The sequence below is a fragment of the Eptesicus fuscus genome, chromosome 4 (assembly GCF_027574615.1).
Source record: "Eptesicus fuscus isolate TK198812 chromosome 4, DD_ASM_mEF_20220401, whole genome shotgun sequence".
Classification (NCBI taxonomy): domain Eukaryota; kingdom Metazoa; phylum Chordata; class Mammalia; order Chiroptera; family Vespertilionidae; genus Eptesicus; species Eptesicus fuscus.
Genome location: NC_072476.1, coordinates 11,543,037 through 11,566,957, shown reverse-complemented (window position 1 = coordinate 11,566,957; position 23,921 = coordinate 11,543,037). Strand labels below are relative to the sequence as shown.

Genomic DNA, 23,921 nt, shown 5'->3' with positions numbered 1-23,921 from the left:
AGCAGTCACTGAAAATAGTATTGCAGAAATGTGCAGGCTAACATGGATAGTCACAATATATGGTGAAAAAAACTAGGTTATAGAATTGTGTGGTATGAACAAATAATAAACATAATTAATCTAGATTTAGAAAACTGTACATTAAATACTTAACTTTGGCTATTTCTGAGCAGATGAAATTTTGAGTGTTTGGGGTTTTTTTCTTATCCATATTTTCTAACTCTTCTGTAATAAACATGTATTGCTTAAGCAATTAAAAAAGAAACTTGATAGAAAGATAGCATGATATTTAATAAATCCACTTATGGGACTTCCTCATAGTAAATTATAATTTAAATGTGGGGGTTGCATAATACCTAAACATTTGAATCTTTTTATATATCTATTTAAAAGATGCATCCTGCATTCGTTCAGGTTCTGGTCTTGGGATATCTGGGTTACATCTGGGCCTGTCACTCAGCTGAGTAACTGTAGAACCAGGCTAGCTTAACCTCTAAATCTATATTTTCATCTGTATAACAGGGATGGTAGTAATATCAACATCACAGCTTTGTTGAGGGTTAAATAAAACATAGACAACTCTTGGCACACAGTACCTAGCAATACTAAGGCTCAATGTTAACTATTACTAAATTAGGTGTGCGAAACTTTCAAGGGCCAGTAGATATCTTCTGTTTACACTATAGTAGGAGACTCTGCCTAAGCCTAAAATGCCTCCACCAGCAGTCTGTGCATCTTGCCGACCCTTGCAAATGCCTCCACAGCTATGCTGTGCATCTTGCCTACCCTTTTTTTGGAGAAAGGAGGTTAAAGCAAAAGTAGCACTCCTAGGCCACTTAACTTCCCTGAAGCCTGCTTATTTCTGGTCAGGAGGTAGAGATGCTGATGAACTCTGTTAATAAAGCACAGTGCTCACCAGGCCAAAGGTAGTGTGACCAAGGTCTGAAGTCCTTTAATAAGGAAGCATCCCTCCTAGCCACTATTAGGGGAAAGATTTTTAGTCCACACAAAACCAAGCATATTTATTTAAAAACAGTTTCAAAATTATCTTTTTAAAAATATATTTTTTATTTATTTTAGAGAGGGAGAGGGATAGAAACATTGGTAAGTTGCCTTCTGCACGCCCCCTACTGGAGATCCAGTGGGCAATCTGGGCGACATTCAACCACTGAGCTACATCAGCCAGGCTCAAAATTATCTCTTAAACTCAGAATCTATGAGCCAGGGTACAAACGAGTGAGGTTGTCATTCATTAACTTATTAAGTTAAAATTAAAATATGTGGAGTAATGTTTTTCACACTTTTCATAAGAATCACATGGAGTGTTGGAGATTAACTGCTAATTAATACAGGTGGTCCAGTATGGGCCAGTAATTTGGAAGTAATTTTTTACAAATACCTCCAGATGATTACCATGATCAAAGAAATGTGGGAAACATTCGTTTGAAACATGCTTTTCAACTCCCTTTGCAGATTTTAATTCTTGAACTACTGATCCCAGAATGACTCACTGAAAAGTCTTTTCCAGTCCAGTTTTAGGAACATCTTCTGAACATTTCATGCCTCATGGGAGACATCACAAATACTTTCTTCTGTTTGTTTCCTAGAAGACAGACAGGCATTTCTTTCTCCTTTCCATTTCTGATCGGCTGTTCTAGATCATGTTTTTCTTGGAGTTCGTATCTTCCCTGAGTTGAGGCACAGCAACCCAATCAAATCATCTTTATATTTTGATTTCTTTTTAAAGGACTGTCACTTTTAATAACCTTTGCTTGCTTCTGTCCGATTCCCTTCTCTTCTGAAACTTAAGAAATTGAGATGCTTTGTAAAGACTCAATATTCTGGCTTTTCCACCTTAAATCTCATACTGACGACCCCGTGTATGCCGGCTTGGATCTCATCGTTTACTTTAACAGGGCCAACTCCCTTCGGTGTCCCGGTCAGGATAATATCTCCTTCTTCCAAGGCAATTATCTTAGAAACGTAGCTGATGATGTAGGGGATGGTAAAGATCATGGAAGATGTCTCACCCTCCTGCCGTAGTTCTCCATTGACCTTGAGCCAGAGCTTCAGGTTGTGAGGGTCAGGGACCTTCTCTTTGGGCACGAACGCGCTGACGGGGCAGGAGGTGGTGAAGCTCTTGGCCAGGGTCCAGGGTAGCCCCTTCTTCTTGCATTCATCCTGCACGTCCCTGGCGGTCATGTCCAGGCACAGGGCATAGCCGGCCACGTAGTCCATGGCCTCGGCCTCCGGGACGGCGCGGCCTCGTTTGCCCATCACCACGCCCAGCTCGAGCTCGTGGTGCAGGTTGCGGCTGTAGGCGGGCATGAGGATGGGCGAGCCCTCGGGCGCATAGGCGGTGGACGGCTTCAGGAACAGCACAGGCTCGCTAAGCACCGCGCTCCCCATCTCCTTGGCGTGGTCCGCGTAGTTCCTGCCCACGCACACGATATTCTTACCCCACTCCCAGAAGCGGGACAGCGGCCTGGAAACCGCCATGGCTCCAGCTAGGCGCCCCTAGAGTCACGTGGATTCGGCCGGAACCCGTCCCCAGATGCCTACGGCTACCCCGAGAGGACGAACTGTCTCCGAGCGCAATCCCGTCCGCGACCGTCCGTTCGGCTTTGTGCTCCACCGGGTGCGCCGCAGTGGCGGAGCTCGGCCTCGGGTGAACCACTGTCCAGTGGCTACCTCTGGGACGCTGGCCTGGTCCCTGGAAAGAACGGAGGCGCTTACGTCGCTCTTAAGCTGCAACCGCTTCCTTGATTCTCGCCCGCGGGGCGTGGGCATGGGTTTGGACGCGAGCGCTGATTGGCCGTGAGGCGGGCAGGACTTGGAATCGAGCTCTGATTGGTCAGTAAATGGGGTGGGGCGCGAGACAGGCACTGATTGGCCACGACTCGCGGACGCCGGCGTATGCTGCCCGCCCACGCCTCGCACTGCCGCCCGCTCTCCGCCCTGGTCATGGTGCTGAGCCGGCTGCTCGGCCGCTGGAGTCTCACCGCATTGGGAGCCGCTTGCGCCCGCCGCGGCCTGGGTAGGTCGGCCAGGGCCGGCTGGGCCGGGGCAGGGTTGACAGCGGCAGGGTTGACAGCGGTAGGGGCCGGGGGCGGGGACAAGTCACGTCCGAGGGCCCTGACGGGTGTCATAGCCGGGAATGGCAGTTAGGCCACCTGAGCTCCCCAGGCGTCCCGGAGGCGCCGGCGGCCCGCAGCCGGGCGTTGGGCGTGGACGCAGCCCGCTGGCCCGCGCCAGTGCGGCGGCAGGGAGTCACCGGGCCGCTGCGGCTGACGCCTGACGCTGTTTTTTATCGACATAGGACTTTAACCCTCGCTGACGGCGGCAGGCAGGCCAGTTGGGTTCGAAAGGCTGCACAGCAGTTGGGTCAGGCTTTGAGAGGGCTGAAGACAGAGTGGGTAGCTGTCAGCTGAGGTTGCTGAAGGATTGTGCTAGGTAAGGAGCCGTGTTCCCGGCGCACGGACCGACCTCCCCGGCAGCCCGGCAGCCTCACGTTCCTTGACGCTGGGCGGTGCGGGGGTTTCCCACATACTTCCATACCCCACCCCACAAATCCCGTATTTCGAATGCCCTAAGGTGATGTGACTACCTAGAGCCCCAGAAAATGCTATTATATTCTCCACAAAGTAAACCACATCTTTTCATCTGAGTTTTGGTTGTCAAGTAGAACCCGAGGCACGGAATCTAAAGTGGTGACAACGGGGAGAACCCTGGAACAATGCTTGGGTCCTGTAAGACTGGGTCTGTGGGCTGTGGGCCCCTGGTCCTCCCTTGTGTGTTTCCATCAGTGCCTCTAAAATGAGAGGCATTGGGCACACTGGCCTCCAAGGGCCTGCTCTTCCAGCTGTCAGATCAGATTCTAACCTCTTGCTTTGTTGGAATATTTTGGCCTTTATTTTGAAATCTCCTTTTCCTTATTTCCTGACATTTTACCTGGCTGATTAGCAATAGGGGCGGTCTCTGGGACCTGGTTAGCAGTTACCTAAATGACAGGAGGGCATTAAGTAGGCAGATGGAACAAGCAGTGAAGCCATTCTTGGCCATTTTCAAATTCTACTGAAAGCAGTTAAGGTTCTGGAGTGGGTAATGTGTGTCCATTACTAAGGAAAGAGCCTGTTTTGTTTTGTTTTCCATTTAGGAAAGCTCATCACAGTGTCAGGGCTGAGTGTTTGTGTCAGGAGTGGACTGTAGGGAATCGCCAGGAGTTGATGCCATGCAGAAAGACTGGTCCCATTCAAAAGAAGTCAAACAAAACATGTCTCAGGACTTGGCCCAGACCATAGGCTGCAGGTCCATACACTCTGGTTACACAAGATCACAGTTGCAAATCAGTGAGCTGGGAGCATTTCTCAGGCTGTGGGGGGCTAGGTTATGTAATTTTTGGAAAAGGAATGAGGTTTCTGGTGGTGACTGGACCAGATGAATTCTTTGCTTAGAGATAATGGCATCTTCCCCAGGTTTCCAAGCACCAACTGTAAATAATGGTTCTTCTTTACCTGGACAGAGTGGATAATGTTCTATGGGAAATACAAAAATGGGGCCCCCCTTAGAGGAGGATGCTTCCAGACTCGTGGAGTTTTGTTTCTATCCTTCTGCTCGCCTCCCACCCGCACCCGCATTACACACACTGCTTTGTGTAGTATAGTCGTCAGGCTCAGATAACACTGGGTCTCAGATACCTGGTGGAACATCACAAACTTGATCATACAAAAATGTTTGTTCTGCTCTGCACAAGGGTCTGGCAAATAACCAGCTAGTTGTCAAAGGAAAAGGGGAATTGGATATCTGAGTGTGATCATTAAAGCGACAGTTCAGGCAGTTTCCCTGACCATGGCAGAAAAGATTGAATCTGCTTTCGATGGCCCCTGGAGACATGGCCTGTCTGTTAGTCAGTCGGGGCTCCTTGCTTTCTGGATCCCTTTGGGGAGAGGCCCCATCCCAGCACATACCCCAGAATTTCATGGCTGCCTTCTGTCGCCTTCTGTTATACAGTTTTAGTCCCTTTTATGCTAAGGCTTAAGGGCCTCCATGAATTTTTAGATTGAATAATAGGAGTTTCATTGTTGAAAATATTCAGATCATAAATCTGAAAGAGCTGATTTCCATGAATATGAATATGAATTGTTTTCTAGAATTTCTTACTGATGTGGTTAAATGAGAATATTCTCTTCTCTTTCAAAGAAACTTAGACAACCCTGCAGGGTGAGCCTCATGCTTGGATGTTCACTGCATGTCGTTCTGGGATGTCACATCCCCAGGACGCCCCTATTGCTGTGTCATTGAGGGCTTGATTTGAAGTCTATGCCTGATGTGGCCTCACATGAACACTGACCAAAACTGCATTCTTGTTCAGGTCTAGCCCAGCTGGGACTTCTCCTCCATCACACAGATTTGAGGAAGAGCTTGACTGTGGAACAGGACGCCATGAAGGTTGAGTTATTGCCTGCCCTGACTGACAACTACATGTACCTGATCATTGATGATGACACCAAGGAAGCCGCCATTGTGGACCCAGTGCAGCCCCAGAAGGTGGGAGGTGTGTCCCTGGCACCAGTTCTTCATCCTCTGATGGGTGTGATAACCTCCGTGTTCTTGCAACTTGGCTGAAGCTAACTAGAAATGAATCTATTTCTTTTTTTTTTTTTTACAAACAATTTAAATAGTGCCCAGCCACTGTTATCAGGACAAAGGGCCAATGAAAGGGGTGGGGTGACCAGAAGCTTTGGTGTGGAAAGATAAGGCCTTGTGTCTGTTAAGTCCTTGGGCAGAGAAGCAGGAGCTGTACTTGGTATTGTCTACTCTTCCTTGAGGCTTTGTGCGCTTGACCAGAGGGGCTTGGAGAGGTCGTGGGGGTGGGAGAGTGGGGGCTGAATTGCCAAGTGCATCAAGAGAGAGAAAGGCCACTTTCACCCTGCTCTACCGAAGTTAGGCCGAGTTGGCAGGGTCCGGACAGAGCCAGCCATTCCTGGCACACCCTGAGTCCCGGTTGGGCACCCCACCTTGTGGGCCGGTGAGCCAGCACTTGTAGTGTGACAGTGGCCTCTGTCCTGCTTCATGTTTGGTTGCAGGTTGTAGAAATGGCAAAAAAGCACGGCGTGAAGCTGACTACGGTGCTCACCACCCACCACCATTGGTAAGTGCTCCACTCCAGAGGCTGAACTTCTTCCAGGCCAGCAGAGCTGATTAGGCCTGATGGCTCCCTGCCAGGCACACCCTGAGGGTAGGGTTGGGTGGGGTTCTCACAGGCTCTCTGGGCCCTCCCGCAGCTGGCAGTCTGAGTCACCTGTGCCCCCACAGCTGTGACCACTGTGCAGCTGAGGGTCTGCCTCTGAGAAGGCTTCGGTGTCAGCCTCCGTGCCGCTGCCCGATCCCCTTGGTCTTCCAGGCCCTGGCCCCTTGGCCCTGTGATGGGGCCTGGTAACTCGGGGTTCTGTGGGGAGATGCTTGTGCTGTGGATCCTTCTGCCATGAGACGACCTCCAGCAATGCCTTTGAAAGCACTTGGGCTGGTGTGATGAGATGTTGGCCTCAATGTTAGGGAAAAAACTAGTCTAGACTTTAGTGTTTTTTAAACCGGCAGCCATATTTGGAGAGGTTGTGTGTGGCTTTTTTCTTTTTATGTTTAAAGGCTAAACGATGAAAAAGCACCTGTGTTTGGGTTTAGGATTAGAGTTGTATGTCCAAGGTCCTTCTTTGAGATTTTTGAAACTTTTGAGGTTCTTCAAAGCTAAAAAAAAATAATAATAATGTTTATTTGGTTCTGATCCTCCGCCCCCCAATAAATGTTAGAGTGCAGCTAACACCTTTGAGTGAATCTGTCCTTGTAGCATTGCTATTATTTAGCCTGTAGAGCTCCGCTTCACCAGCCTTTTTCTCCCAGAAATAAAATGAGGCCTTTCACTGGCAGTGTTGTATGCATGTGGCTTGGCCAGCTTGTTAAATGGTGGGAATGTCTGGCTTGATATAACTAAGTTGCTGAGTCTCTGGGACATCAGGTGCTAATTACGGACGGGGTTTACAGCCCTGCCCTTGGCCTGAGCTACTTAATGCAGCCACTCTTTCTTTTGGGAAATCTGCCTGTGCTGTGCTTTGGGCCTCTTGGGCCTCCATGTGGCTGCAGGAAGCACCCCTGTTCCTCAGCTTTGCACAGTTTGCTTCTCTCTCCCACGCTAAGTTATCCCCACATCAGTTGTCGCTTTTCTGGAGGATTTTCTCAGCACCTTATGTTTATGCTAGAACATAAACCCTAAACCAGGCCCTAAACTGAGCTCCAGGGTGTGGCCTGTGCCTCCCGCCCACTTATCAGTGGTGGTGAGCGGGCTAAGGGGTTGGCCCTGACCAGCATGTAACAGTCCTTTGAGGGAAGGAGGGCTAAGGGCCAGCCTCCTTTTATCTCTGGCCCTGCTGTTTCTGGGCCCATCAGAAGAGTCCATAGGAGACTGTAGTGACCAAAAGCCCTGGCCTTGTCCTGGAACGGCTGCTCTTCAAGTGTGGGCACACGCCCTGCCCTGCGCTGCGTTCAGGGCCCGGCTGAGCTAGCTCTGGTGTAACTGACCTCCTTTTTGAGGTGCTGAGGCAGGGGCACCGAAATGCCTGGCATGGGAATGCGGTGCCTGAGGACGTTCTTATCAGTGGAACCAAATGACAGACGAGAAGCCAGTTTCCTGTGTTGGAAGATGCATTTCTACTTCTGATAAGCGTAACTAGGAAAATAAAATTTCTGTTTGGGCAGGGTTTACAAGCAAGCAAAGCTCCTTCATATCAGCAGTAGCCCTAGGTCTTTTCCACTTCCAGGGACCATGCTGGCGGGAATGAGAAGCTTGTCAAGCTGCAGCCTGGATTGAAGGTGTATGGGGGCGATGACCGGATTGGGGCCCTGACTCACAAGATCACACACCTGTCTACACTGCAGGTGAGGAATGGACCGCAGAGGAAATGGATGTCAGGCCCTAGAGCATAGTGTGGGGTGGGGGCACGGTGGGAACACTGCCTCCTCCACCTGGCTGCCCCCTTTGTTTCCCCAGGGTCCTAGGGGGGCACATAAGGGCCTGGCTGTGGAGACAGCCTGACTGGTGGATGGTTGGAGGGCTCTTGGGGCTGCCCGAGCCTGGGCAGTCCCCTCTGCATCACAGGCAAATCAGAGTGCAGATGATGACTAGATAAGAGAAGAAGCTGCAGGGTACAGCTTAGAGCTAATGGGAAATTTAAATATGGACGCTACATGGGATCATGTTCTCCTGCTGTTGCTAAATGTCTTGGATGTGATGATAGTGAGGTGATGCAGGAGGATGCTCTTTTCTTAGTAGATGCAGCTGGAGTGTTTAGGGGCGATTTGTGAGGATGTGTGTGACTTGAAATGTGTGTGTGTGGGGAGCACGTGCCCCAGATGTCCGCATTTGGTGATGCAGGTCAAGGTCATACAGATGTTCATCTTTATTTCAGTTTTTTTGGGGGGTGTGTGTGTATTTTTTTAATCTTTATTGTTCAGATTATTACAGATGTCCCTCCTTTTTCCCCCCATAGCTCCCCGCCACCGGGTTCCCACCCCACCCTAGGCCCTGTCCACCCCACTGTCCACGTTCATAGGTACTGCATACATGCATGTAAGATCTTTATCCAATCTCTTCCCACCCCCCTACATATCCCATTCCCCCCGAGAATTGTCAGTCTGCTCCATTTCCATGCCCCTGATTCTATTACATTCACCAGTTTATTCTGTTCATCAGATTTTTTATTCATTTGATTTTTAGATTCACTTATTGATATGTATTTGTTGTCACTTTGTTGTTTATAATTTTTTATCTTTACCTTTTTCTTCTTCTTCCTCTTCTTAAAGAATACCTTTCAGCATTTCATATAATATTAGTTTGGTGGTGATGAACTCCTTTAGCTTTTTCTTGTCTGTCTGTGAAGCTCTTTATCTGACCTTCAATTCTAAATGATAGCTTTGCTGGGTAGAGTAATCTTGGTTGTAGGTTCTTGCTATTCATCACTTTGAATATTTCTTGCCACTCCTTTCTGGCCTGCATAGTTTCTGTTGAGAAATCAGCTGACAGTCGTATGGGTACTCCCTTGTAGCTAACTAACTGTTTTTCTCTTGCTGCTTGTAAGATTCTCTCTTTGTCTTTTGCCCTTGGCATTTTAATTATGATGTGTCTTGGTGTGGCCCTCTTTGGATTCCTTTTGTTTGGGGTTCTCTGCACTTCCTGGACTTGTAAGTCTATTTCTTGCACCAGGTGGTGGAAGTTTTCAGTCATTATTTCTTCAAATAGGTTTTCAATATCTTGCTCTCTCCCTTCTTTGGCACCCCCATAATTCGGATGTTGGTACACTTGAAGTTGTCCCAGAGGCTCCTTACACTATCTTAATTTTTTTGGATTCTTTTTTCTTTTTGCTCTTCCAGTTGGGTGTTTTTTACTTCCTTGTATTTCAAATCTTGGACTTGATTCTTGGGATCCTCTAGTCTACTGTTGAATCTCTGTATATTATTCTTTATTTCAGTCAGTGTATGCTTAATTTCTGACTGGTCCTTTCCATTTTCTTGGCATTCTCACTAAGATCCTTGAAGTTCTCACTAAGTTCCTCGGAGGTTTCTAGAAGATTCTTGAGTAACCTTATAACTGTGGTTTTGAATTCTATATCCAGTAGTTTGCTTTCTTGCATTTCTTTCATTTGTGACATGTTTTTTTGTCTCCACATTTTGGCTGCTTCCCTGTGTTTGTTTCTATGTATTGGGTAGCTGCTAAGTCTCCTTGAGTTGATAGAGTGGCCTTGTGTGCTAGGTGTCCTATAGGGCCCAGTGGCTCAGCCTCCCCAATCACATGAGGTGGACACTCTTGGTGCACCTCTTTGTGGGCTGTGTGCAGTCTTGTTGTAGTTGAGCCTTGATTGCTGTTGGTATCACTGGGAAAAATTGACCTCCAGACCAGTTGGCTGTGAGGACCAGCTGTGTTTACAATGGAAGAGCTGCTGTGCTGGAGACACCCTTATGGGGAAGGACTTGCTTCAGTGGGGCTTTGGTGCTCACTGAGTCTTCCCCTTGAGTGTGTCACTTATGGATGTGAAGAGTTGGAATCTGTTATGGTCTTGCACTGACCACTGGGTATACTGGCTCTTGGATCTCCAAGGAGGTGCAAAGTCAGCCACTGCCTGGGGCCACCCATCAGGAGCTACAGAGAGATCTGTAGATTCCTCCTCTTTGTATCAGGTTGCTGAAGTACCCAGACGAGGCCCAGCTGTGAAGCAAGGCAAGCTGGTGCTGCTGGCCATGGGCCTTCTTTTGATAGGTTTGAGGCTCCTTGACCCAGCTGCAGCTTGTTTGACAGGTTTTAGGCTGAGAAAGGACAGGTCATTCATATGCAAAAGCTGCTGTGCACAGCTTGGGTGGGGTTGTAAATTGGGTAGGGCAGGATCTCAGGGAACCACCAGGGCGGAGCAAACAGCAATGGCTGCCAGTCAGTCCTGCACTGGGGAAATCCCAGCACAGGAACAAAAGCACCTCCGTCTGGAAGAAAGGTGCCCCCACATTTGTGCCCTGATGCCAGACAATCCAGTTTCTCCCCGTATATGTCTGGGTCCCCCCGAGTCTCGCCTGGCACTGGATCTCAGAGCAAGTGGGAGCTTGTATCTCCTTCCTGATTAAAAAATCGGCACACCCAGGTGCCAGCCTGTTCTGCGCCTCCGCACCTCCTACCAGTCTCAATGCGCTTTCTTCTTAACCTCTCTAGTTGTAGTACTTCCACTCAGCCAGCTTTCCCGTGGTCCTGGATGATAGTTGTTCTGTATTTTAGCTGTAATTTTTATGTGGTTGTGGGAGGAAGCAAGTACAGGTGTTAACCTATGCCGACATCTTGGTTCTCTGGGTGCATGTATTTTTTTATGTGAAGAGGTTGGAGGAGGAGGGAGACAGAAAAGAAAAACAGTAAAAGGCCAAACATCTAAGAAGCAAAACCATCTAGACGCCTAGTTCAGTGGCTGATTTTGAGGGAGAAAACAAAAGAAGCCCCTTTGGTTTTGCACGTCAGCAAATACCAAGTTCTAGGGTGGCCCCTGCCCCTGGGACACACCTGAGGACTGAGTCTCATGGTCACCAGCAAGATCCACGTCTTGCTGTGTGGAAGGTGTGGGGCCTGAGCAAGACCTATAGACCAGCGGGCCACGTGCTTGTGAGCCCTAGGAGCACTCGCCAGCCTGTGCTTTGTTCCAGGTGGGGTCTCTCAACGTCAAGTGCCTGTCAACACCGTGTCACACTTCTGGACACATCTGCTACTTTGTGAGCAAGCCTGGCAGTTCCGAGCCCTCTGCTGTGTTTACAGGTGAGGGTGAGGGTTTGTGCGCTGGGGGTTGGGTGTTCTTTGCAAAGACCCTCTTGGCACAGGAGTGGAGAAGCAGAGCATTTCCCGCCTGAAACTACACAGGGCTGAGAGGAGGGCCCCAGCCCTCAGGGCAGAGCCTGGGGCTCAGCTTCAGACACATGGGGGCAGGAGGCTGGGTGGACACAGGGAGGAGTGGTGCCTCCTGGTGGGGCTGGTCTTGTGCTTCCCTCTCACCACTGTATAGTGCCCTGGGGACAAGCCTTTCCTTGAGAGACTCTGCCTGGTAGAGATGCAGCCTGAGCCGCCACTACCTCCAGCAGCTGCCGGGTGGGCAGGGCGGTGAGCCTCAGGCCACCTCACGTGGGCCTGACAGATGCCCTTCTGAGTGCTCACACTGCCCATCCCTCCGTGGGCTTTGAGCCGAGTAGGTTTGGCAAAGTCAGTAGCCAGTCTTGGTCAGGGTCTCCTACACAAAGCACCCCTGAGAGCGCCTGCCTGGCAGCCCCGACAAGCTCAGAGGTGGTGGGTAAGTTCAGGTAGCGGCTGCAGTCTGCGGAGGCCGAGCTGAGTGAGGTTTGTGAAGCACGTCCCAGCGCTGGGCTGAGGAAATGAAAGAATGTTGGTGCTGGTTGGGGAACCGGCAAAGCAGAGCGGCCATGTGATAACCAGGCATTGAGGGTGGCACGAACCAGCACAGACAAATGGTAATGGTTGAGAGTGCCCAGTGAAAAGCAGGCCTGTTGGCCCCATGGAGCCCTACTGCCACCCTAATATTTTAGTGAATGTAATAGTTTTCAAGCTCTGTGTCTTCCAGAAATGTAAGTTATAATCATAATATTGTAACTGCAGTGAAAGTTTTTTTTAAAAAATACAATGCTGCCGAAGCCGGTTTGGCTCAGTGGATAGAGCGTCGGCCTGCGGACTCAAGGGTCCCAGGTTCGATTCCGGTCAAGGGCATGTACCTTGGTTGCGGGCACATCCCTAGTAGGGGGTGTGCAAGAGGCAGCTGGTCGATGTTTCTCTCTCATCGATGTTTCTAACTTTCTATCCCTCTCTCTTCCTCTCTGTAAAAAATCAATAAAATATATTTAAAAAAAAATACAATGCTGAGTGCAGTATGGGCTTCTGGACTGGATCCTGCCTTGGAAAAAGGGCGTTGATGGGAAGTGTGCATTGAGTGGGGTGGAGTTTTTAGTTAATAACAATGTAGGGACGCAGGCTTATAGTTTCGACAGATACACCAGGGAAATGCCAACTGGGTGGGGTGTGCATAAGAGGCCTCTGTAGCTTGTCTACAAATCCAATATTATCCACAGATCTCAGTTTTTAAAAAATACAGGCAGCTCTTTTCAGTGTCTTCACTGCAGTGATGGAGGTGGGGCTGTGAGTCAGGTTACCAGTCCCTGGGCACATTGTGGGCTAAGTCTGACTGTGGTGTGGAATAGGTAAATTGGCCCACATGCCACGTGTGCACTGCCCTGAAGTGGTCTCACCTGTGCGTGTGGTGAGAGCAAAGTGTCCTCACTGAGTGGTGTAGGCCTGAGTTGAGAGGAGTGTGCCCGGTGCCTGGCCTGGCAGACCCTCAGGACACCACACTCCTGTTTCTACTGGACACCAGTCTGCCCATCTGTCGGGTGGTAAGGCAGTGCCTGCCTCTCAAGGTTGTCAGGACCTGGGGGTGTGGGTGGGCCCCTGGGGACTGTGCTGTTAGAAGCTGAGTCTCGCTTTGGAAGGTGCAAACACAGCTGCAAACACAGACCTGAACTGTGTCCTGCACAAGTTGTCACTGTTTTCTGTGTGGCAGCAGCTGGCAGGGAGTACATTGTCTTATTGGTGACTTTGTAATAAAAATGTGAAAAATTCTACAGTGTCCTCAGGGGGACTAATGTGTGGGAAATAGGACAGCCCAGCAGGGCCCTAGCTGGCCTGTGTGCAGCCAAGGAACCTACAGCACGCAAAGGTGGGCTTACTGGTGGCCCCAGGCCTCAAGCCCAGGTCTGAGTGACCCAGGGCCACGCTCCCTCCCCCTAAGATGTAAGCAGAGGAGGTGACAGCCCATAGAAGAGTGTGGCTTTGGCCCTGGGATGTGGTGGGCAGGACTGGGCACTGACGGGTCAGGGAAGAGGCTTGGCAGGTGCTGATGGAAGAGGAATGTTGCTTGATGTCGTGGGGTCCCAGGCTGTCCTCACCACAGGAGCCTGGAGAACAAATGCCTGTGGTTTCTACTTGGCACGGAACCAAGCCAAGACTCGGGAAGGGAAGCAGCAGTGCATAGAGACCTGGAAGTGTCTTCTGAAGGGACACTGTCTAAAGAACGGAGTCAGGCCCTAGCTGGTTTGGCTCAATGTATAGAGCGTCAGCCTGTGGACTCAAGGGTCCCAGTTTCAATTTTGATCAAGGGCACATGCCCGGGTTGAGGGCTCGGTCCCCAGTAGGGAGTGTGCAGGAGGCAGCCAATCAGTGATTCCCTCTCATCATTGATGTTTCTATCTTCCTCTCCCTTCCTCTCTGAAATCAATAGAAGCATATTAAAAAAAAATAAAGAACCGAGTCGGGCCCTAGCTGGTTTGGCTCAATGGATAGAGCATCAGCCTGCCGACTGAAGGGTCTGGGTTCAATTTCAGTCAAGGGCACATGCCAGGGTTGTGGGCTTGATCCCCAGTAGGTGGTGTGCAGGAGGCAGCCGATCAATGATTCTCTCTTATCATTAATGTTTCTCTGTCTCTCTCCCTTTCCCTTCTTCTCTGAAGTCAATAAAAATATATTAAAAAAAAAAAAAAGAATGAAGTCAGGAAAGGGTGATCTGTAGGTGGCAGGTTCAAATCTCGAGGGCTCTCGTGGGCTGTGGTCCTTTGTGAGGGGTTCCCGATGAGATCATGGAGGGTGTTATAGGATGGCCCTGGCTGCCTGGGAGAAGGGAATATACAGGCCAGGCCTGGGAAGGGCTACTGGGCAGGTGGGGACAAGTGCTGGGTATGGGGGGGTCTCAGCACTACAGCTAATAGGAATGGGCAGTGAAGTGAGGAGTCAGCATGACCCTAAGGGTTGGGTATGAGCAGCTGTTTGGGAGCTGGTGGTACCAGTGAGTGAGACTTGAGTGAAAAGTTTTGGGGTGGGTGGGGACCAAGAGCTGTGGGTTGTCTTGGGCTCTGTCCGGTATCTAGGTGGAGGACACATCTGATGCTGGGCCCCAGTCAGCTCAGGGGACAAAGTGGTGCTTAGCCCATGGACAGCAGGTGGTCAGCATTGCCCAGTAGTGGACCATCAGCCTCCCAAGGGGGTGTGTCCTACTGGTGGCCTCACTGCTCCATGGCTGTCCTCTTTCAGGTGATACCTTGTTTGTGGCTGGCTGCGGGAAGTTCTTTGAAGGGACAGCGGATGAGATGTACAGAGCCCTGATCGAGGTCCTGGGCCGGCTCCCTCCGGACACAGTAGGCAGAGCCCCTGCCAAGTGCCCTGGCTGGTGGTGTGAGGGCATGCCTGCTCTCCCACGCTGTCCTCTGACCGCCTGTCCTACATCCCCCTCTCGCCCCCTGTGGCTACCCCTTCGTGTGAGGAAGAGTGGGAGGGCGGGGGCATTCTCTCTAGGACCGTGGGTTTTCTCTAAACGTAGTTTTTATTATTTCACATACTCACAAGAAGTGTCTTATCCTAAGGCATGCTCCCTGGTGTCACTGGCCCAGCACAGGGCCCTTGAGGCCAATATCTGAGGAGTTTGAGGGGGATTAATGAGTCTCTTCAGAGCTCCTGGGTTTGGCTTTTTCCTCAGAGAGTGTACTGTGGCCACGAATATACCATCAACAACCTCAAGTTCGCTCGCCATGTGGAGCCCAGCAACACCGCCATTCAGGAGAAACTGGCCTGGGCCAAGGTGAGTGGGATATGCTGTGGGGCACATCCTGTGTGTCAGTCACTGTGAAGTGACTTCCTGGGACTGTGTAGGGCCCGGGTTGCGGGCATCATCTCCAGAGTGGGCAGCCAGTGCTCCTCAGGGCCATGAACAAGCGGGGCTTAGGCCCCCCCAGCTTTGTGCAGGACCCAGGTGGCTCGTCAGATCCTCTCTGGCTCAGTGGGTCTGGGCCGGGCCTGGGAGTCTGTGTTTCCGCAGCAGGCCTAAGTGCCAGCCCCGCCCACTTCCCATGTCCTGGGAGGACTGTGTGGCAGCTGTTTGACTGAAAGGCATTTATTTCACCTATGGCCCCAGACTTGCTCCTTGGCTCAGCCCAGGGGTTGGCTTATTGTCCTGGACTTCTGGGGGCTTTGGAAACACAGCTGCAGATGCTCCGGGTAGGCAGAGGGTTCCCACCGCAGTCACTGGAGAAACGTACACCCCCGGGAAGGGAAGCCTCAGGTATAGGGGAGCTCCCTTTTGCTGAGTTCAGTGAGGAAAGCTACCTCACCTAGTTTTTTTCTTCTTCTTAAATAAATCACCTGGTTTTGTTAAGCATCTTTATCAATTTGGCGGGGGGGGGGGGGGGGGGGGGAGGCGGCGCGAGGGTAGGCTTATAATACCTATAAAAATTTAAATACACCCTAGCCGGTTTGGCTCAGTGGATAGAACATCGTCCTACAGACTGAAGGGTCCCAGGTTCAGTTCTGGTCAAGGGCACATGCCCAGGTTGCAGGCTTGTTCCCCAGTGTGGGGCGTGCAGGAGGCAGCCGATCAATGATTCACTCTCATCATTGATGTTTCTATCTCTCTCTCCCTTTTTCTCTCTGAAATCAATAAAAATATTTTATTAAAAATTTAAATACTATCTTAATCATTGATAAATATCTCATTTTTTTTTACATAGCACAGGTATGAATACTTTTCTTAGTGTAAAAAACTCATCCTGGCCCTAGCTGGTTTGTTTCAGTGGTTAGAGTGCCTGCGGACTGAAGGGTCCTGGATTTGATTCCTGTAAAAGGCACATGCCCGGGTTGTGGGTTCGATCCCCAGTAGGGGGTGTGCAAGAGGCAGCCATTTAGTGGTTCTTTCTCATCATTGATGTTTCTCTCTCCCTCTCTTTTCTTCTCTGAAATCAATAAAAATATATTTTTAAAAAAAAAACAAAACAAAACTCATCCTGGCCCTACCCGGTTTGGCTCAGTGGATAGAGTGTCAGCCTGCAGACTGAAGGGTCCTGAGTTCGATTTTGGTCAAGGACACGTACCTCAGTTGTAAGCTCCTGGCCGTGGTGGGGGCATGTGGGAGGCAATCAATCAATGTGTCTCTCTCCCATCAGTGTTTCTCTCTTTCTCTCCCTATCCCTTCCACTCTCTCTAAAAATCAATGGAAAAAATAGCCTTGGGTGAGGATTAAAAATAATAATAAATAAGATAAAAAACTTATTCTGTATTTATCCTATACATAACTGCTTTGTAGCTTTCTTTTCACTAATACTGGGTCTCATTACTCTTTCCATAGCAATTCATACAGATTGAACTCATTCTTTTCATGGTTATCTGCTTTTTAAAAACTAAATTTTATTAAGGATAATTTACACACAATGAAAAGTACCCCAGTGAGCATTGTATAGTTGGACGAGTTTTGACAATATATGCACCTGTGTAACCCCCAACGCAATCACAATACAAGACATTTACACTACCCCCAGAAGTTCCCTTGCTCCTTCCCATTCAGTTTCCCACTACTGGTCTGCTTTGTCACTGTGGATTACTCTTTCCTAGACTTTCATGTAACTCTGATGTCTCTGGCTCTTTTCCTCAGCATGATTTTTTTTAGGATTTATTCTTGTTTTATTTCTAAATAGCATCTCATATGGATATGCTATAGTTTGTTTACCCACTCATCTCTGGATGGACATGTGGGTTGTTTCTAGTGTTTTAGTATTATAAATAAAGTTGCTATGAACGTTTGTGTAAAAGTCTTTGTGTGAACATGTTTTCTGCTTTGTGGGAACATGCCTAAGAGTACAATTGCTGGGCTGTATGTTAAATGTATATTTAACTTTTCAGAAACTACCAAACTGTTTTCCATTTGGTTTTACCATTTTTCATTCCCACTGGGAATGCATAAAAGTTGCAGTTGCTCCATATGCTCACAAACACTTTGTGTTGTTGATCTTTTAAATTTTAGCCATTTTAATAGGGGAATAGAGGTATATCCTTGTGATTTTAAAATGTATATTACTCTGGTGTAAATTCAGTGCCTTTTCATGTGCTTATTGGTCTTTTATTCATCTTTTTTTGTGAAGTGTAAGTTCAGATCTTTTGTCCAGTTAAAAAATTGGTTTGTCTTCTTACAGAGGTGTAAGAATTCCTTGTATATTCTGGAAACAAGTCTTTGTCATATATAGGTCTCAGATATTTCCCCCCAGTTTGTGGCTTGCCTTTCCACTTTATTTTATATGTGTGTGTTTTGTTTTGTTTTTTTTATTGATTTCAGAGAGAGGAAGGGAGAAGGGGGAGAGAGATAGAAACATCAATGATGAGAGAGAATCATTGATTGTCTGCCTTCTGCACTCCTCCTACTGGATGTGCCCTGACCAAGAATCAAACCATGACCTCCTGGTTATGGGTCCATGCTCAACCACTGAGCCACACCAGCCAGGTGCCTTTCCATTTTCTTAACAGTATCTTTTAAAGAATAAAAGTTTCCCTAGCTGGTTTGGCTCAGTGGCTAGAGCGTCGGCCTGTGGACTGAAGGGTCCCAGGTTCGATTCTGGTCAAGGGCACATGCCCAGGTTGTGGGCTTGCTCCCCAGTAGGGGGTGTGCAAGAGGCAGCCGATCAATGATTCTCATCATTGATGTTTCTATCTCTCTCTCCCTCTACCTTCCTTCTGAAATCAATATATATATAAAAATATATATATATATATATTTAAAGAATAAATGTTTATACTTTTGGTGAAGTTCAGTTTATTTATTTTTTATGCTTTTTGTGTCCTATCTAAAAAATCGTTGCATACCCCTACATATATCCAGATAAATTTACATTGAAGTCAATGATCCATTTCAAGTTAATGTTTATTTATGGTGTAAGGTAAGGGCAGAAGTTCACTTTTTTGCAAATTGACAATCAGTTTCTCAGTACCAGTTGTTGAAAAGACTGTCCTTTCCTCAGTGGATTATCTTGGCATCTTTGCTGAATAAAATGGACCCTGTAAGGATCTACTTCTGGATTCTATTCTGTTCCATTGATCGGACTTATTCTTGTATCAATAATACTGTCTTAATTACTATAGCTTATGGTAAGTCTGGGAATCAGATTGTACAAATCCTCTAACTTTATTCTTTTTAAAAATGGGTTTTGGCCCAGCTGGAATGGCTCAGTGTTTGAGCATCATCCCATTAACCAAGAGGTCCCAGGTTCAATTCCCAGTCAGAGCACATGCCCAGGTTTCAGTCTCCATCCCCAGTACAGAAGGCAGCTGATTGATGCCTCTCTCATCGATGTTTCTCTCTCTCTATCCCTCTCCCTTCCTCTCTGAAATCAATAAAAATATTTTTTAAAAACCACATTTTGAAAAATGTGTTTTGACTCTTTTAAGCCTTTTGCATTTTTGTGTGAATTTTAGGATCATCTTTTAATTTCTACAAAAAAGTCAGCTTGGTTTTGATTGGGACTGTGTTGTAACAAAAGATTTAGAGAGAATTAACAATATTGAGTCTTTCCATGAACATTATATAGCTTTCCGTTTATTGAGGTCCTTTAGTTCTTCTCAGCAATATTTCATAATTTTCTGTTAAAGATCTTACCATATTGTTAAATGTATCCCAAAGTACTTCATGTTTTTGGATTTCATTGTAAACTAGAGGCCTGGTGCACTCAGGGGCAGGGCCTCAGCCCGGCCTGCGACCTCTCGCAGTTCAGGACCCCTCACTCCTTACTGCCCACCTGCTCACTGCTCCTTACCGCTCGGCTCGCTGCACCTTATCAATGCTGTGGGAGAGAGGCTCTCACCACCACTGCTGCTCTCGCCAGCTGTGAGCCCGGCTTCTGGCTGAGCGGCGCTCCCCCTGTGGGAGTGCACTGACCACGAGGGGGCAGCTCCTGCATTGAACGTCTGCCCCCTGGTGGTCAGTGTGCATCATAGTGATCGGTCGTTCTGGTTGTTCCTTTTTAACGGTTGTTAGGCTTTTATTATATAGCTAGTATTCCATTGTTTGGCTATGCCACATTTTGTTTATCCATTTATCTCTTGATAGACATTTGTGTTGTTTCTAGTAATAAAGCTGCTATGAACATTTGTGTACAAGTCTTTGTGTGATAAATGTTTTAATTTCTCCTGAGTAAATACCTATGAGTGGAATGGCTGGTTGTATTAGGTATATGCTTGACGTGTAAAGAAACTGCCAAACTGTTTTCCTAAGTGTTTGTATTATTTTACATTTCTACCAGCAAAGTATGAGAGTTCCAGTTGTTCCACGTCCTCACCAACATTGGTATTGTCAGTCTTCTTTAATTTTAATAATTTTAATGGGTATGTAGTGGTGTTTCACTGTGGTTTTAAGTTGCATTTACCAATTACTGGCCATTTTTTGAAGTGTTTGTTCAAATATTTTTGCCCATTTAAAACATTGGGTTGTTTTCTTCTTATTGAATAACTAGAGGCCCGGTGCACGAAATTCATGCAGGGGGGGTGTCCCTCAGCCCAGCCTGTACCCTCTCGCAATTCGGGACCCTTCAGGTAGGCTGGCAATCAGGGCCTATCGGGGCTTTCCTTCCCCCAGGCTGCTGGCTGCTGGCTGCTGGCCCTACCCCCACTCCTGCCACTGTTTGCCATCTGTGCGGCTGCTGTCCTGGTCCCCACCCTCACCCCACCCCCCACTGGTTGCCCCCCTCTGCGGGCGACAGGCATGGGGTGTGATCACTTGGCTGGCCTGGGCCTCCCTCTGCGGGGCAGTCACTGGCCAGCCCCACACACCTGCCACAGCATCGCTGTCTAGTGGCCTGGGCCTCCCTCTGCGGGGCGATTGTGGGGTGATGGTGGGCCCTCCCCAACATAGCGTGGTCGTCCGGAATGTCGTCCAGACGGTCATTCTGCTGTTTGGTCAATTTGCATATTATGCTTTTATAAAAGATAAGAGGACTTTTTAAAATATGTAATGGATACAAGTCCTTTTCCAGGTATGTGTATGGTGAATAGTTTCATTCTGTGGCTTGCCTTTTATTTTCTCAACAATGTCTTTTGAAGAGCATTTTAAATTTTGATGAAGTCCAGCATATTAATTTTCTCTTATGGTTTATACTTTTTTGTTTCCTAAGAAATCTTTGCTTTTCCCAAGGTCAAAAGTTTTCTCCTATGTTTTCTTCGGGAAGTTTTATAGTTTTAGCTTTTATTTTGAGATTAGTATGGCCCCTTCCAACCAATATCTGTTGGCTGTGTGATATTCCTTCTTTCATTTCTGATGTTGGTAATTTGTGTTCTTTTTCTTCATTATTTTTACCAATTTTGTTGATTTTTTAAAAGAACAACTTTTGCCTTAATTTTCCTTGTTTGCTTTTTCCATTGCACTGATTTCTGCTGTTATCTTTTTAAACTCCTTCCATCTACTTACTGTGGATTTACTTCTTTTATAGATTCTTAATATGGAACTTGAGTTCATTGATTTTAGACTTTTCTCTTTTTTTAATATAAGCACTTAAAGCTAAAAACTTACTTTCAGGAACTGCTTTAACACTATCCCATACATTTTCAAATGTTATATTTTCATTAACTTCAATTTGAAATATTTATAAAAGATCCCTGTGAGTTCTTCTTTGACACATGGGTTATATCGAACGGTGTTAAACTTTTTTTGCCTTTTAAACATTTTATGAGAATTTTCACACATATGAAAACGTTCATGTATCTAACACCTATTCTCTTCTAACATTTTATTGTACTTATTTTACCACTGTCTACCCATCTATCTTACTTTCAAATATACTAATGTGTGAATGTCACTTATATATCATTTTACCAATCTCATTCGAGAGGATACTTAGCGTTTCCAACCTGCTCTTGGTGCTGCAGTGTTTACATTTCTGCATCCTTCCTGCTTGGGTAGGAAAATCGCTGCACATTAACACTCACTTTAACAGATAATCTAAGAGGTTAGGACAGTTACACTCCCCCAACTCTGCATGTACGAACCTGTTTAAAATTATCCTTAGAAGAGTTAACTTGTTTTCTTCCCTCATAGGAAATAGAATAAGATTTCTTAGGAGAAGTGAATACAGGAGCACCGGGAATATTATAAAACATTCTAAGCTTGTTTTCAGTGACAGGGAAAGAACAGAGATTAGCAGTAAACCTTCATCTTGACCTCCTGCCTCATCCCTACTCGACACACCTCCCACGGTTGAAGGATTACTTCTTTTTTTTTTTAAACAGCTTTATTGAAGTATAATTAATCAATCACATAATTTCCACTTAGTGTGTACAGTTAGATGGTTTTCCATATATTCAAGAGTTGTACAATCATCACAATGAATTTTAGAGCATTTTCATCACCTCAAAAGGAATCTCATACCTACTAGCAGTCGCTACTTCCCTATCTCCTCTCTTCCCGGGCCTTGGCGCCACTCACTCCGTTTCTATAGGTATCAATGGGCTTCTCTCACTTGGCCTAATGTGCGGCATGTTACCAGCTCCATTCCTTTCTTTTGCTGCAAAACACCCCGCTGTATGGCTGTGGTTAGTGTTCCTCTTACATGTCTTTAACCCACTGTGAGTACCTCCCTGCGTAGGCATCGGGCAAAGGGAAACAAAGGAAGTCAGGCAGCCTTTGCCTTGGAGGAGCTGCGATAACCCCTAGCCCCCCACACTGGTGTAGGGCCTGCCCTGACACCTGCTGAGAGAGATGCAAAGAAGGCACAGGCAGGAGAGAGAGGACTTTTGATGATGAAGGATTACTTCTTGATGCCAGTGATCACAGTGTGTGTGTGGGGGGTGGTAAGATCCAGACTCCCAGGTTTGAGAGCCCCTGAATCGTTAGGAAGCCTGGGTTTGGGTGTCAGCAACTATGGCGTGATCCTCCAGGTTAGCTGGGCAGAGGGCAGGGGTTGCTGGGAGGGTGGAGATCCCAGCTGTCAATCCTGACCTCCTTGTAGAGTTTCTATAGAAGCTAACAGTTGGTCAAACAGCCCAACTTGCGTCTTCTCTCTGTCTGATTGGTCAGTGTTGATCAGGGGCAAGACCATCCTGACTGGAGGTGACAAGGTGCCCGCTGAGGGCTCTTCCAGAGTGCTTCCGCTAGGGGAAGCCTGAATACCCCTACTCACCACCCTGTAGAGGGGGCTGTCGTGCCAGGGGAGGGACCCTGGGCATCTGTCTTCTTGCTGTTCTTCCCAGTAACGAACTGTGCACCACCCATGCACTGTCTTGGGTGTGGGGTGGTGGGTGTTTTCTTCTTTCCATGTTTTCTGCATTTTTGCTGGTTATTACTTCTGTAACATGGAACATAAACTTCATATTAATAAAAGAAAGCTCCATGTCCCCCTGCCCCTCCCCCTCCAAGACAGCAAAGGAGATGGGTTGTGGTGGCAGCTGCAATACTCATATCTCCCCTCCATGAGCAGGAAGGGGCCTGACCCGACACTGCTGACTGCTCACTTTGCCTTCTCCGCCAGAAGATGTGTTAGGATCAGTAGAAGGTATTTTGAAATGAAGATCTTCAGAAGTTTCCGTAGTAAAGTGATGTGTTTCCTTTGCAGGAGAAGTACAGTATTGGGGAGCCCACAGTGCCGTCCACCATTGCAGAGGAGTTCACCTATAACCCGTTCATGAGAGTGAGGTGAGGGTGCGAGCAGGTGGGCGCAGGCGTCTTGGCCTCTGTTTCACTCAAGCTCTATGTCCACTCACTTTAACTCCTGAAGACCCAAATGATGGAGACTGCCCAGAAATCTGGATTAAGTAGAGCCACAAATCAGACACATTTTCCTAACGGCGAGGTGGGGACACTTTCCTCGATGCCCTGGCAAGCACATGGGTCTTTTCAGACCCCAGAGTCAGGATCTGTAGGTGGGCGGGTGCATTCTCAAGGAGCCTCGTGGTGCTGGGCATTGCCAGACGCCAGCATGGGATTGATGTTCCTGCTCTCTGGGTCGCCAGCAGGACTGGGCTTGGCCAGCACGCTATCCGGTTAGAAACACCCAAGTTGACCGTGGGCTCTTCCCTGGTGTCCTGGGAGGGGTTAGTGAGCGGGGCAAGGCAGCCTGCAGCCTGGCACTCGGCTTCTGCAGGGAGAAGACTGTGCAGCAGCACGCGGGCGAGACGGACCCTGTCACCACCATGAGGGCCATCCGCAAAGAGAAGGACAGTTTCAAGGTGCCCCGGGACTGAGGCCTGGGGTGCCCATGGCTGCTGCATCCAGTATTCAGCTGTTTTAGGTGAACTTCCTGCTGGGAGTGTAGGAAATTCGGTCTTGTTTTAATTTAAATTAATTGTAAAGCCCTTTGCTTGTGTTATCAAATGTTTTAATGCATATTTACCAGAGAAGAATTTAGAAAGTATTTATTCCCGAAGTCCTGCTTGTAGACTGTGTTCTCTGGCTTTTTTGTGGGGCCCCTGCATGACACCCCAACAAAAGCTGTCCCTCTTTCTCCTGCCAAGGCCAGCAGCCCCGTGCTCACCAGAACAGAGCCCCTAGAAGGGG

General features: G+C 47.9%; 2 protein-coding genes across 3 annotated transcripts; one reads left to right on the top strand and one right to left on the bottom strand.

Moving 5' to 3' along the window:
- Window positions 1-1,050: 1,050 nt before the first annotated feature.
- FAHD1 (fumarylacetoacetate hydrolase domain containing 1) lies at window positions 1,051-2,805 on the bottom strand. Its single transcript, XM_008146389.3, has one exon. It carries the CDS (start codon window positions 2,497-2,499, stop codon window positions 1,834-1,836), a length of 666 nt encoding a protein of 221 aa, XP_008144611.1. The 5' UTR covers window positions 2,500-2,805; the 3' UTR covers window positions 1,051-1,833.
- Window positions 2,806-2,912: 107 nt separating this feature from the next.
- Window positions 2,913-23,800, top strand: HAGH (hydroxyacylglutathione hydrolase). Of its 2 annotated transcripts, XM_028152945.2 has the most exons (10): window positions 2,952-3,037; window positions 3,320-3,453; window positions 5,372-5,547; window positions 6,087-6,151; window positions 7,812-7,929; window positions 11,224-11,332; window positions 14,660-14,763; window positions 15,102-15,203; window positions 22,981-23,060; window positions 23,509-23,800. In XM_028152945.2, the coding sequence occupies exons 3-10, from the start codon at window positions 5,443-5,445 to the stop codon at window positions 23,606-23,608; spliced, it is 783 nt and encodes a 260-aa protein (XP_028008746.1). In that variant the 5' UTR covers window positions 2,952-3,037; window positions 3,320-3,453; window positions 5,372-5,442; the 3' UTR covers window positions 23,609-23,800. The 2 variants fall into 2 exon arrangements, with proteins under 2 accessions (XP_008144612.3, XP_028008746.1); XM_008146390.3 differs by lacking the exon at window positions 3,320-3,453 and having other exon boundaries at window positions 2,913-3,037.
- Window positions 23,801-23,921: the final 121 nt, after the last annotated feature.

Excerpts from the sequence above, each read along its gene's own strand:
- HAGH (XM_008146390.3), top strand. The coding sequence starts at position 2,917 with ATGCTGCCCGCCCACGCCTCGCACTGCCGCCCGCTCTCCGCCCTGGTC. Across the intron at positions 3,038-5,371 it reads TTGCGCCCGCCGCGGCCTGG|GTCTAGCCCAGCTGGGACTT; the intron begins GTAGGTCGGCCA and ends ATTCTTGTTCAG. Across the intron at positions 15,204-22,980 it reads AGAAACTGGCCTGGGCCAAG|GAGAAGTACAGTATTGGGGA; the intron begins GTGAGTGGGATA and ends TTTCCTTTGCAG.
- FAHD1 (XM_008146389.3), bottom strand. The coding sequence starts at position 2,499 with ATGGCGGTTTCCAGGCCGCTGTCCCGCTTCTGGGAGTGGGGTAAGAAT.